This window comes from Plecotus auritus (genome assembly GCF_963455305.1).
Source record: "Plecotus auritus genome assembly, chromosome: 1".
Taxonomy (NCBI): Eukaryota; Metazoa; Chordata; class Mammalia; order Chiroptera; family Vespertilionidae; genus Plecotus; species Plecotus auritus.
Window position 1 is genome coordinate 196,513,303 of NC_137770.1, and position 12,991 is coordinate 196,526,293.

General features: G+C 41.1%; 1 protein-coding gene across 2 annotated transcripts in view; it reads right to left on the minus strand.

Annotated features, from left to right (window-relative positions):
- FRAS1 (Fraser extracellular matrix complex subunit 1) overlaps positions 1–12,991 on the minus strand; it is a gene marked incomplete at its 5' end in the record, with an annotated part of 457,295 nt that overhangs the window by 34,635 nt on the left and 409,669 nt on the right. For both annotated transcript variants that reach the window (XM_080673629.1, XM_080673630.1), the window contains 5 exons: positions 1,802–2,077; positions 3,440–3,627; positions 5,067–5,267; positions 8,567–8,723; positions 12,578–12,783. In XM_080673629.1, the coding sequence (XP_080529755.1) occupies positions 1,802–2,077; positions 3,440–3,627; positions 5,067–5,267; positions 8,567–8,723; positions 12,578–12,783 (1,028 nt within the window). The remainder of the gene's footprint in view (positions 1–1,801; positions 2,078–3,439; positions 3,628–5,066; positions 5,268–8,566; positions 8,724–12,577; positions 12,784–12,991) is intronic.

Sequence of the window (12,991 nt, forward strand, 5' to 3'; positions counted from 1 at the left end):
CACTGGGCATCAATCACCTCACTTTAGCCAAAGCCTCCCACCTATGTCTAATAGCTTCTTCCACTAGCATCCCATTGAAGTGATGCACTTACTAAAGTGGGATCAAACTGTGGTTTGAATAGGAGAAATTCAGTCTGAAAGAAATTTCTAATTTCCCAAATAATTAAGTGCATAATTTCAGTACAAAATCATTGAGTGCTTACTGTGTGCCAGATATGGGGCTGAGCCTGCATCTCCACTGCTTCCAGCTCTCTCTCTGAAGAGATGAACTGGGCTGGTGCGATGAGCAGTCCCTGTTTCCTAAGCCTGGGAAACCATCTCTGTTCACTGCTCTCTGGTGGTGGCAGAGGTGTTGGTCTGGTCTCCTATCTCTTTGAGGACCCCAACTGCATTGTGAACTTGCTTTCATGTTTTCCCACAAGACTTTGTACAATGCTAATGGCTTAATAAGAATTTTATCTTTTTGTTTAATTACTGGTCCCTACTATGTGCCATGGATGTGCTGGCCACTTTGAAATATACAAATGTGGTAGGACTCTTGGTCCATGTCTTTACAGAGTTTATAGCAGGCGTCCTCAAACTACGGCCCGCGGGCCACATGCGGTCCACCAAGGACATTTATCCGGCCCGCCGGGTGCCGCTGCCTGTCCTGCTTAGCAGCCGACACGTCCCGGGCCCGCAGTGTGCATAGGAATTTGTTCATAGTTTTTTTTAAAAACTATAGTCCGGTCCTCCAATGGTCTGAGGGACAGTGAACTGGCCCCCTGTTTAAAAAGTTTGAGGACCCCTGGTTTATAGCCTACTTGTTGAACGATTAGAGAGCTGTGAACAAAAAGTGATCTTTCATTGTACCTAACTGGAACCTTTGACTCACTATACCATTTATAGGTCACTTTTATATCTGATTTGCCAGTGACCTTGTCAAGTGGCTAAGTGGAAGAGGTATCATTTTGCAGATCAGGAAACTGAGACTCAGAAAGGTGGAGAATTATTTGGCACAAATGTCAAGAGTGCAGAGGATGAGAAATTCTGTTCCAACATAAGAGTAATACCAAACCTCTCAACATCACATAATTAAAAACAGGCAGAATTAAGATTTGTAAATAGGTTGTCTGAGTACTAGCTTAGTTCTTTCTACTACACCATGTTACCTTCCTTATATATAAGAATAAAAAGACTGTGTGTACCTGCTCATTTGCTTATTTTATTTACTTACTTATTATTAATTTTAAAAATATATTTTTATTGATTTCAGAGAGGAAGGGAGAGGGAGAGAGATAGAAACATCAATGATGAGAATTTATTTATTTATTTTTTTTTTAAATATATTTTATTGATATTTTACAGAGAGGAAGGGAGAGGGATAGAGAGCTAGAAACATCGATGAGAGAGAGACATCGATCAGCTGCCTCCTGCACACCTCCTACTGGGGATGTGCCCGCAACCAAGTTACATGCCCTTGACTGGAATCGAACCCGGGACCCTTCAGTCCGCAGGCCGACGCTCTATCCACTGAGCCAAACCGGTTTCGGCAATGATGAGAATTTATTGATAGGCTGCCTCTTGCACGGCCCCTACTGGGGATCAAGCCCACTACCCAGGCATCTGCCCTTGACCGGAATTGAAACCGGGACCCTTCAGTCCACAGGCCGATGCTCTATTCATTGAGCCAAAGCAGCTAGGGCTCATTTGCTTATTTTATTCCAAATGCCACACATGGACCTTAGGGAGCTTGACAGAGTCAGAGGAACAGAAATATCATTTATTTCCCTACACAACCAGGCCCAGACCCCAGACCTACCATGTGGTTGACACTGGTGAACGGTGTGTTGTCGGTGATGGTCTCAAAGGGAGACCGGGCCCCATTGCCATCAGTGGGGGCGGCCACTTCCCAGCTGAACTGCACGGACGTCTGGTTGATGCCAGCCTCACTGCAGCGCTCCCTCGTGACGGCATACTTGGGGAAATGAGGGTCACAGGGGGTGACACAGACCAGCGGGTAACCTGGGGAGGGAGATTTCTTGACTCCTTCCTTGGTTACCTCTTCCACATGGTCATAGTCCGCAAGTGTGACAACCTGCAAAGGAGCAACAAAGCTTCAGCCTTGGTTAGGTATCAGAAAGGTCAGAGTACTAAGGCTCTAAAGCAAGGGTGGGGAATGTCCGGCTCGCGGACCCTGTAAGACCCATGAAATCATTTTGTCTCGCCCTGCCAAGGCAACTGCAGGCAGGACTTAAAATTCAATAAACCTAGGAGCTTTTATTCATAGCAACATAAATTTATGTTAAGTGAATTATATTAAGCAAATCATGTTATAAATATCCAATGGCCCTTGGCAGAAAAAAGTTCCCCACCCCTGCTCTACAGGATCCACAAGATCACTTAATTTCCAGGGATTCTTGAAAATATAACAGGAGTTTACAATGCTTTACCAAGCATCCCTAAAAGGTAATGCAGACCTTAGGCGGTAGAGAAGATCCTTCTACTGGTCAGCTAGAAGCTTTATTATCTTGCTAGCATTATTCCTAAAGCAGAGCTCTATCACTCATGTGGAAAATACTTTTATTTTCCTGCAAACTGTAACTGAAGCTATATCATGAATGGCAGTTACTAGTTTAAAGTTGCCTTAAATTGTTAATGGTATGCAGTAGTGCATTCAGCAAAATAAAAGTAAATAAAGGTAGTGTATTTCTTCTATGATCAATCAAGAGACACATTTTGAAATGATCCTTCTAGTATGCAACTAGTCTGGGAAGGTTAGAAGACTTATTCTAACTGCTTCTTTCCCATGGGTTAGAATCCCTTTGGCAATCTCCGGGCATTTTCCTCCTAACTGTAAAGTCAGTGCATTCATTCCCTACACCCCCAAACTGGGAATCATGGTACCACATTTCTACAGATACTTAATTCTATATGTGTGTGGCCAATAGGTAGAATAATAGATATGGGATAGCATTACTTTTCTTTTTTTTTTTTTTTTTACTCTTTTAGGTCCCACCAAAGAAGTGAGAATATCTATTTGTATTGTACTTTCTGTTTTATCAGACTAAGGTACGGCATGGTTTGGTCTTCCTCTAATGTTGGAACAGAATTTCTCATCCTCTGCACTCTTGACATTTGTGCCAAATAATTCTTTGTCATTGGAGCATAGTAGGATGTTTAGTAGCATCTCTGGCTCCTACCCACTAGATGCTACCAGCACCTACTGTGACAGTCATAACAACAAATAATGTCACCAGAGATTGCCAAATGCGCCATGGAGGTGGTGGTGGAGGGTGGGGTATTGCGGAGGAGGGGACAGGATTACTCCTGGTTAAGAACCACTGTGTTAGAGGAATGAAGAAGTATATAGCACTGCAAGTCCTACTAGTACTTATCTCAAATTCTCATCTACTAGTCACTAAGACATAAAAGCAATCCTTCCCGTCAAGCCACTCACGATGGGTGGTGCGGGCAGTATGAGACTCCCTGCTGCCTCCTGGTCTAGGATCGTCACTGTGGCAGTGGTCACTTCACCAAGAACTGCTTCCACCGGGTCATCTGGGCCAAGGACTAGGGAGAACGATTCATGCCATTCCCGGTCTTCATTGGACAGGATCTCAACTTTAAAAAAGATATGATCCACACCTTCGGCAAGGACAGAACACAAGGACAGCAGAGGTCCCAGTTAGGTGACCAACCTAAGACAAGGCTTCGTGTTTAAGTATACCCTTTCCTTTTAAGGGTTTCCTATGACTGCAGTGGCTGCTGGTCACGTTGGCCGCATCTCAAACAGGGAATCTGTTTTACAGACCTAATTCCACCTGTGGTGGAGGCTCAGTATTACAGATTTACTATTCAACACCATATGAGGATTAATGGCCCCTGCCTGACACTAGTTGGCAGTAATAAAAATCTATGATCCAAAACACACTCCACCCTGGTTATGAGGAGTTTTTTTTTTGCTTAATTTTTCTTTCCCCTTTATACTTAGGCATGAGCACCTGTGTGGCTGCCAGTGCTTGCACACACACACCCTTCAAAGCTGTCTCCCGAGAAGCAATAGCTCAGAGGCTACCTACCAGGCCAGTCTCTGCCAAGTGGAGAATGTAGTTTGTAGGCCTTAAAGGGAGAGGGTTTGAATCTTAGAAACCCCCTGCCTTTTCCTAAAATGATTCTCTACTCGGTTACTTCTAAGACCGGTATTTTCCCCAGATCCTCATGCAGAAAATGAAAAAGTAAAGCTGCTCAGAAGAGAGGTCCTTGTGCAAGTGTGGAGGAAGGGCACCTACCTTCCCAGCAAACACCAACCAGACACACAAAGGACAGAGCCGAAAGCCCTTTGAAGCTTTGGGGGCATGAAAGAGACATACAGAGACCCCCAAAGTCACTTCTGGGGAAGTCATTTTCTCCCTCCACTTGCCAAGACATCTCTGAAAAGACCTTCTAACACTGTTGCCCACTTCTGGCTACATTACAAATGATGCCATTGTCTACATTCACCTCTTTACCTTACACTGTTCCAGAAAGTTCTGTGAAAAAACCTAGCATATAATTCAACTCCTTCCCTATCTCACTCCTCCCATCAAATTAATACATGAGATAGCCGGTTGCGACTTCAATCCCATCTTCCTCTCTTCCCTGACTTGTCTCCATTGCTTTCTCTAGATAAACCTATTTTAGATGTTAAACAGTGTGCCTTCTGGATTTTAGTCACCCTGGCCTAAAGGGCAGCGCAGTGGTTTGCACCAGTGTTTGTTGAATGATGGCAGTCACATACACTTTTTAAAAATCAAGTGCTCCTATTAACCAAATCACAGGCCAACAACAACAACAAAAATCCTTTTAAATGAAGCAAAATGCCAAGGATGTTCTGAAGTCAGTGGCTTATTTCCCCCCCCATGCCACTTTTACTAATTAAAAATTTTAAAGACTCCTTCCATCTCAAGTGTGTGCTTACAAAATACTTAATGGTTTTGGAACGATTGTTTTCCTCTTTTATTTTTCTGCTCATTCCTTTCTTCAAATATGAGATATTAGGTTCTCTATTAAGTAAAACCCACATGTGGGGATTGGCATTCAATTACCGGGACTGAACCTCAAGACTCGGCTCTTTGGGTAGTAATCCACACCAGACTGGGCAGACCCGTCCCGCGTGCTGCAGCGGATCTTGGACGTCCTGTTCTGATCCCCTTTGCGGATCACCTTGATGTTCAGAATGGCCGTGGCATCGGGCCCCGAGGGTTCCCGGACTTGGTACGCAGCTTCTTCAAACTCAATGGTGGGGGCTGAAGAAACATGGTCAGAGAAACAAGAGCAAGTTAGAAAAGCAGGAAAGATTCCAACTCCCATGGAAACACCTGCTAATGACAAGAAGGGTTTTTCACAGTTAACAATACAAAGACAAAATGCCTTACTGTTATGAAAATCAATCAGTATTTATGCCTAAGCAATGCTTGGGAAAAAGAGATTTATTTCTGATTTTATAGAAGTCATTTCTTATTTAAAAAAATTTTTACTTTAGAAAATTAACTTTCATTTGTAATGCTAACAGCAAGTCACCCATTGAAAAACATACATGGTGTCAAAACAAGCCAAAGGAAAATCGTTTGGGCAAAAAATGAAAAAGGATCCCAAGTCAAATTTATAGAAAAGATTCCTTTATTAACGTTTGGTCAAGAATATGTTTGTATATTTTCAGAAAACAACTCCAAGACCATGTGGATTCCTGCAACAGAGAGGAATTGACAGGACTGCTCCAGCCGTGAAGACAGAAAAGAAACATTCCAGAGATGGAAGATGCTGACGACGCCTTGCCATACTAGCAGTCAGCAGCTGTGCATCACTGCAGGTTGCCCAGGACCAAACCAGAGAGGGTCGGACCTGCATTGCCACCATTTGTCCACCATCCAGAACTGAAATATCATCGCTGACATGTACACATAAGGAACTGTTTGACATTGAAATTGGGACTCAAAGAACTGTTGGCCCAGAAAGAAACTCACTGCAGACTGATTCATTTGCCTCTCAGCATGGCCATTATTGCTTGTCTCATTTTCGGTTCTTATAAGTGTATTTCTAGTATCACATGATCTCGCTCATCTAGGGGAAATGATGAGCAACATAAACTGATGAACAAAAATAGACCTGGGGACAGGGAAGCATCGATCAGACTGTCAAACCTCAGAGGGAAGATAGGGGAGGGTGGGGGTAAGGGGGAGAGATCAACCAAAGGACTTGTGTGCATGCATATAAGCCTAACCAGTGGTCACAGACAACAGGGGGGTGGGGGCATGCATGGGGAGGGGTTTGGGATGGGAATGGGGGGATGAGGACAAATATGTGATACCTTAATCAATAAAGAAATTTTTAAAAAAGGCAAAAAAAACCACACACAACTATCTACTGTGTAATTGATGCTCAATAAATGTTTTCGAACTGAAAAAAAAAAAAAACACCAAAAAACAAAAAACAAAAACCAAAAAACAAAACAGGATAGTGAGGGAAATATTTTTAAGGACTTTGGAAGCATGATGCCCAAGTTTCCATCAAGGCATCACAACTCACAGAATGTTTTAAAATGTGCATGCTTTATTAAGGGACTGAGCCATAGTAAGCAACTGATAAATTTGTATCAACTGATTGCATGAATCAACTCCTTTTCATTGATGATACATGAATTTCCAAGGTTAATAATTTATCTCATTTATATACAACTTAATTTTACCAAATGCATCTCTCATCTCTGGTCCTTTGAATTTTCGCTCCTTGAGCTCTCACCTCCCCCCACCCTCAGCTTTTCCTAACTTCTCACAGGTTATTCAGTTAAGAATGGGTGGTTTCAGTGACTGACTACAATGATAATTCAGGAACGGAAGACTTCTGAACACATTCTGGTTTAAAGTATTATTGTTATTGCTAGGGTACGGTTAATGATATAGTGACAATTCTTACAAAAATATCAAATTATGCCTTTTTTCCCCCGATATATTCTTATGGGGAATGGCAAAGTGGTAGTGGTAGAGAGAATAAGATAAATAATTTAGAGCAATTACAAGTTGTATACCATTTTTCCTATATAAAATTTTGCAGAAATTTCTAGAGTCTCTATTTTCATTTTCCCCTCAGAAAGTCAATTCTTTCTAATTGTAGAAAATAAGCCTCATTTGAGATGGCATAGTTTTAAAAAACAATGTTCTTTGAAACTTAGATGTGTCTCTGCAACACACTGTGAATTTGTTACCCCTCTGAGCTTCAGCCACTGGCTTCTCTCGTGTGACTGGGAGAAGGTCACTGCAGGGGTAGAACCCGAGTTTCCTTGGGTAAAGGAGTAATTCGGCTTCAAGGCTGGCTTTTCTTATTTTACCCAATGTCCAAATTAGTCCCTGATTTTATATATGTGAGGATGAATATTGGTATAAATATTAAATAAAATTGCTATTGCTATGTATAATGTTATTATCCATTAACTCATTAAAATATCAATTTTAATAGAACAATTATGTCCTAATTTGGAACAGATTTTGTTTTCCCTGGTATGTGGGTCACTCTTTACTACAACCTGTCCAAAGAATGTAAGATTTGTTTTTTTAGGTTAGTAGGCCAAGTCAATGGAAGAAAAGAAAACTGAGAAATTAGACTTTTCTAATTTCAGTGTTTAAATCAGTTCATTGGATTCAACTCATTCTGATTGTATTTCCAATTCTGCTCCAACTGCAGTGATTTAAATAGTTTTATTCTCTGCCTGTCTTAGTGTCTCTGTCCTAGCCTTAACCATAATCATTCCTTTCTCTTGGCAGTGTGGTAGGGAATAATGAGATTAAAACTACCTATAGCCCTAGTAAACTTATAGGAGCTTTGTAGACGATGATCATTTGCTGCCAACATCCTATATAATAAAAGGGTAATATGCAAATTGACCCTAATGGCAGAATGACCGACCAGTCGCTATGATGCGCACTGACCACCAGGGGGTAGACGCTCAACATAGGAGCTGCCCCCTGGTGGTTAGTGTGCTTCCACAGGGGGAGTGTTGCTCAGCCAGAAGCCGGCTCACGGCTGGCGAGTGCAGCGGCAGTGGTGGGAGCCTCTTCTGTCTCTGCAGCAGCGCTTAGGATGTCTGACTAACGGCTTAGGCCCACTCCCCGTGGGCCTAAGCCAGGGGTGGGCAAACTTTTTGACTCGAGGGCCACAATGGGTTCTTAAACTGGACCGGAGGGCTGGAACAAAAGCATGGATGGAGTGTTTGTGTAAACTAATATAAATTCAAAGTAAAGGAGCGGAGGGGAGAGCAAGAGAACCGGATAGAACAGCCAGATCTGGCCTGCGGGACGCAGTTTGCCCAAGGCTGGCCTAAGCCATCAGTAGGACATCCCCCAAGGGGTCCCGGACTGCGAGAGGGTGCAGGCCGGGCTGAGGGACCCCCCCAAGTACACGAATTTTCATGCACTGGGCCTCTAGTGTTATAAATATAATACAGGACTGTTATCAGTAGGCATCTTTGTAGCCCTTTCATTTTTTAAGACACTTGTAATTACATGGTTAGTAAATGTGATGTACAGCAAGTGTACATTAGAGTAGTGGTTACCATCTTCATCATTGGATATGGTGATGGTGGCCATGCTATTCTTTCCAACTCTGGCTCCACTCCAGTGATTCCCAAGGGGATGGCCAAGGAAGACCCTGAACTGTTCCTCAGGCTCAAACATGGAGTCATCATGGACGTAGACAGTGCAGTTCTTCATCTAGAGTCAAGGGAAGAAGATAGAGTCAAATTTGCATTGAGATGTTAATAACTTCCTTGTTTTTCCTAGAAAACGATTGTTCTTCTTTGTAGCATCAAAGAGTCAACATAAATTCTAGTTAAAATAGAATGTTATCTAGAAGTTCATGCCTATGTGGGACTTACCTATATGTGGAGCCTTGTATGAGAACATTCCAAATCATTTGAATTATTGGTGATGAGTTATGAAAAAAGAAGATCAAATACAGAACCCATTAATGATCATGTGTAGAACATTTGCACACTTTCCCACATTTTGCCTAAGCCAGTGGTTAGCAAACTGCAGCTCGCTAGCCACATGCGGCTCATGAGCCGCGGTTTGCCGCTCTGTTGACTAATGAGTTTGCCGACCACTGGCCTAAGCTGATCAATACACTTGCACATGTTATGATAGGCAGATTTCTGATGTGGGGGTTTAACAAATGGATTAGACTTCCTGGAGAGCTGAACAATGTTCCTTTTTCATTGTAAAATTGGAATAGTCTTATAAAGAGCTTAGAAAGGCTTCCTGTTAGGCTAAGGACACCTTTAAGTGCTGCAGAATTCTCAAATGTGCTGCCAAATGTTATCTCATCTGAAAACTGCTGAGTATTGATTGGGTCTCAGAACATAATCTAAACCCCTGTTTGATGCAAAGAAATAGTGTTTCTCAAACTGATCATTCTCTACTGAGGATTGTGTCCTTGAGATATGTAAAATAAGGTCACAACATTTTGGAAAACGGAGCAGCCTCAATAGTGGCATCATGTGATAAGTGGGGTTATTTTTAGTTGAACCATTTAAAAGCCACTATACTACCGTATTGCATAGACTATGTGGGTATAGAGAAGTTTCATTCTCATACTTCCTAATTATACTAAATGAAAGGAGAGCATCCCTGTGAACATGATATGTGGATTGCTAACCCAGTTTTAAATCCCTGAAGAATGTTCCTTTTTTTTTCTCTACCACATCTTTCTTACAATAACAATTTTAATAGAAAATATGAATTTAGTATTGAATCTTCAGGATATCTTTAAAAGAAGACATTCTACTGAATGACAAATTCCAAAGATATATTGCTTAGTAAGTCAAGAAAAAGTGAAGATTCCCAAGTGTGCTTATGAATGATGATAGATAGATTGTCATGTGGGTAACATTTAGACCATTAGACTATATTTCTTTATAATTTTATTAAGACAAACTGTCTCTTGGATAGGTAGAGGATCCTTTTTTGAACTTAAAACAAATACAGACATGTAGATTCAAAGATTTAGATTGCATCTGTAGTATGTGTGTGTATTTTTAAATACATGTTTCAACCCTCCACCAGTAAAATTCTTATAAAATATATAACTGAGCCAGGGCTTTTCTGAGTCATAAATGTATAAAAGACTGAAACTCCCAAAGAAGAAAGCTATCACTTTTTTAATGTTATTAAATATGAACAGAAGAAGAATCTGGGGTGAACTGGTATGGGTAAGATCTTCTTATGCTATACTTCAAAAGGACTAATCATAAAACCAAAATTATATACATTGAATTGTTATCAAAATCAAAGACTTCTGTTCAACTAAGAACATCATAGTCCAAAGTAATAGATAAGTGACAGAAAGGGAAAGTATATTTATAATATCTAAAATGTCTAACTGGCAAGGAATTGATATTTAGAATATTTAAGAAAGTATAGCAGATCAGTAAGAAAAAGACAGCAATGTAACAAAATAAGGAGCAGAGGATTAAAATAATACATTTTTGCCCTGGCTAGTTTGCTCAGTGGTTAGACCACTGCCCCATGGACTGGAGGGTCACAGGATCAATTCCCTGTTAAGGGCACATACCTTGGTTGCAGGTTCTCCAGCCCTGGTAGGGGTCTGTGTGAGAGGCAACCAATTAATGTGTGTGTGTCACTCTCTCTCTCTCCCCCTTATCCCTCTCACTTTCTCTAGAAACCAATGGAAAAAAATCCTCTAGTGAGGATTAAAATAATAATAATGAATTTCAATAAGAGAAAGTTCAATAAGTTAACAAGTGTATAAACCACCATTAATTAGAAAAATGCAAATTAAAACAAGATGTAACTTTACACATATTAGATTAGCAAAAAGTCAAAAGATGAATAATGCTAAATGTTGAAGAGGATTGTTGGGTTACATACAATAATCCTTGTGACATTCTGGAAAGTATTCTGACAATATTCCTTTTTTTTTTTTAATTAAGCACATGCATGTCCTATGGTACAGCAATTTGACTGCTATATATGTATCCAAAGAAATTTTATCTCACATCTGTGAGTGGATAAGTATGAGGATGTGCACCGCAGCATTATTAGTGGTGGCGTAGTGTGAGGTATTGACTGTCGGCTATTTCTGGGGTTCCTCACTGTCTATTGCTGAGAACAGGTGGATAAAAGGTAGTAGATGCAGCCCTAGCTGGTTTGGCTCACTGGATAGAGCATCAGCCCAAGGACTTAAGGGTCCTGGATTCAATTCTGGTCAAGGATACATACCCCGGTTGTAGGCTCCATCCCCAGTCCCTGGTCAGGGTGTGTGCGGGAGGCAACCAATTGATGTGTTTCTCTCCCATCGATGTTTCTCTCCCTGTCTCTCCCCTTCCCTTCTACTCTCTCTCTCTTAAAAAAAAAAAAAAAAGAAAAAAGAAAGGAAGGAAGAAAAAAAAGAAAGAAAAGGTAGGAGATGCAGCCTGCAGGTGTGACTCAGTGAGTGTCGGCCTATGCACCAGGAGGTCACTGGTTTGATTCCCAGTCAGGGCACAAGACTGAGTTTTGGACTTGATCCCCCGGGAGCATACAGGAGGCAGCAGGTTGATGTTGATGTTTCTCTCTCATCGATGTTTCCATCTCTCTCTTCCTCTCCCCTCTTCTCTCTCTAAGATTAATAAGAACATATTTTTAAAAAGGTAGTAGATGCACATCATAAAAACTATGCAATAGTTTGAAGCAACTGATTAGATGTACACATAAATGACATGGATGAATAAAACATATTGCTGAGTAAACACAGTAAAAGTTTGAAAAAGATACAACACAATAGCAATTTTATAAAATAAAAATTATGCACACAAAACAAGCATTTTTAAAGAATAAACATAAATTAAAGGATATATATTAAATACAACATATTGATGAGCTCTGAGGTGAGGAAGGGAATGAGGAGAAGAGGCGTAGAATAAAAATAAATAAACAGAATAAGAGAAGGGCCTTGAACTAACCGACCAGAACTTGTGCCTTGAATCAAGGGGCACAATGGAATCAACCATCTGCAACTGAGATCCAAAAATGGAGAAATGTGAGTCTCATTCAATATGTATTTTTGGCATACACTAAGTTTGATGCAGCCATAATTCGTGATTGGTGTTTTTCAGGCGTTCCATGCATGGTGCATTGCTATTCAACTGACTTGCCTCTGCTCAATGTCTTCTCATCTGGTCCTATTCTATTGGTTCTGTTAGCATGTATGTTGCCCTAGGAAAGAGGCCCAGGTATTAGAGTATTGTCTATTTCTCCTTTAGATGTAGAATCTCTTCATCTCTAATGTTTCAAATTAAGAGAAGCCTTGTTCATTCGATTCTGTTAAATTCCAGAAATATTACTCATCACCTAAATTTCCCAACTCAACCAATGATATATGTGTTTGGTTTTAAGTGAGAGACCAAGAAGACAGCCACATAGAATGTATGGTATTACTAAAAAATATTATCAATTAGTAAAAAATATCCTAAAATGTTCAGAATTTATCTAAATTACTTCACTGTGGACAAATAAAGGCATCAAGAAAGAAGAGAATCTCATCATTCAGTAACCACAAATCCACTTACTTTCTCTCCTTTCAGAAACGTAATCCGTGAAGAGTCTGCATTTCTTCTCTCCTCAAAGTCCTCTGCGACCTGAGCTGAATGGCTCTGAGTATAGCACCTCACTGACGACTCATAGCTCAGGTCTCCACTCCGAATGATAGGCACATGCAGAACACCGTCCTTCTCCTTCACTAGGAGCAAGTCCTTGGCAAACTGCATGCTGGGCACTGGGGGAGCAGAAGGAAAGATGGAGGCATCTTTAGAGGGAAATATAGGGAGGTGGACACAGCCCTCTGCAGCTCTGGGCAGCCACGTGGTAGGAGGGCTCCAGGAAGGGCCACCCTAGGCTGGTAAGCCGATTTCAAGGCCTGATTGCTGCTCTCAGGGCAAGGGAATTGCTTCCACTGTGAATGTGGTTCCAATAAAATAGAACAA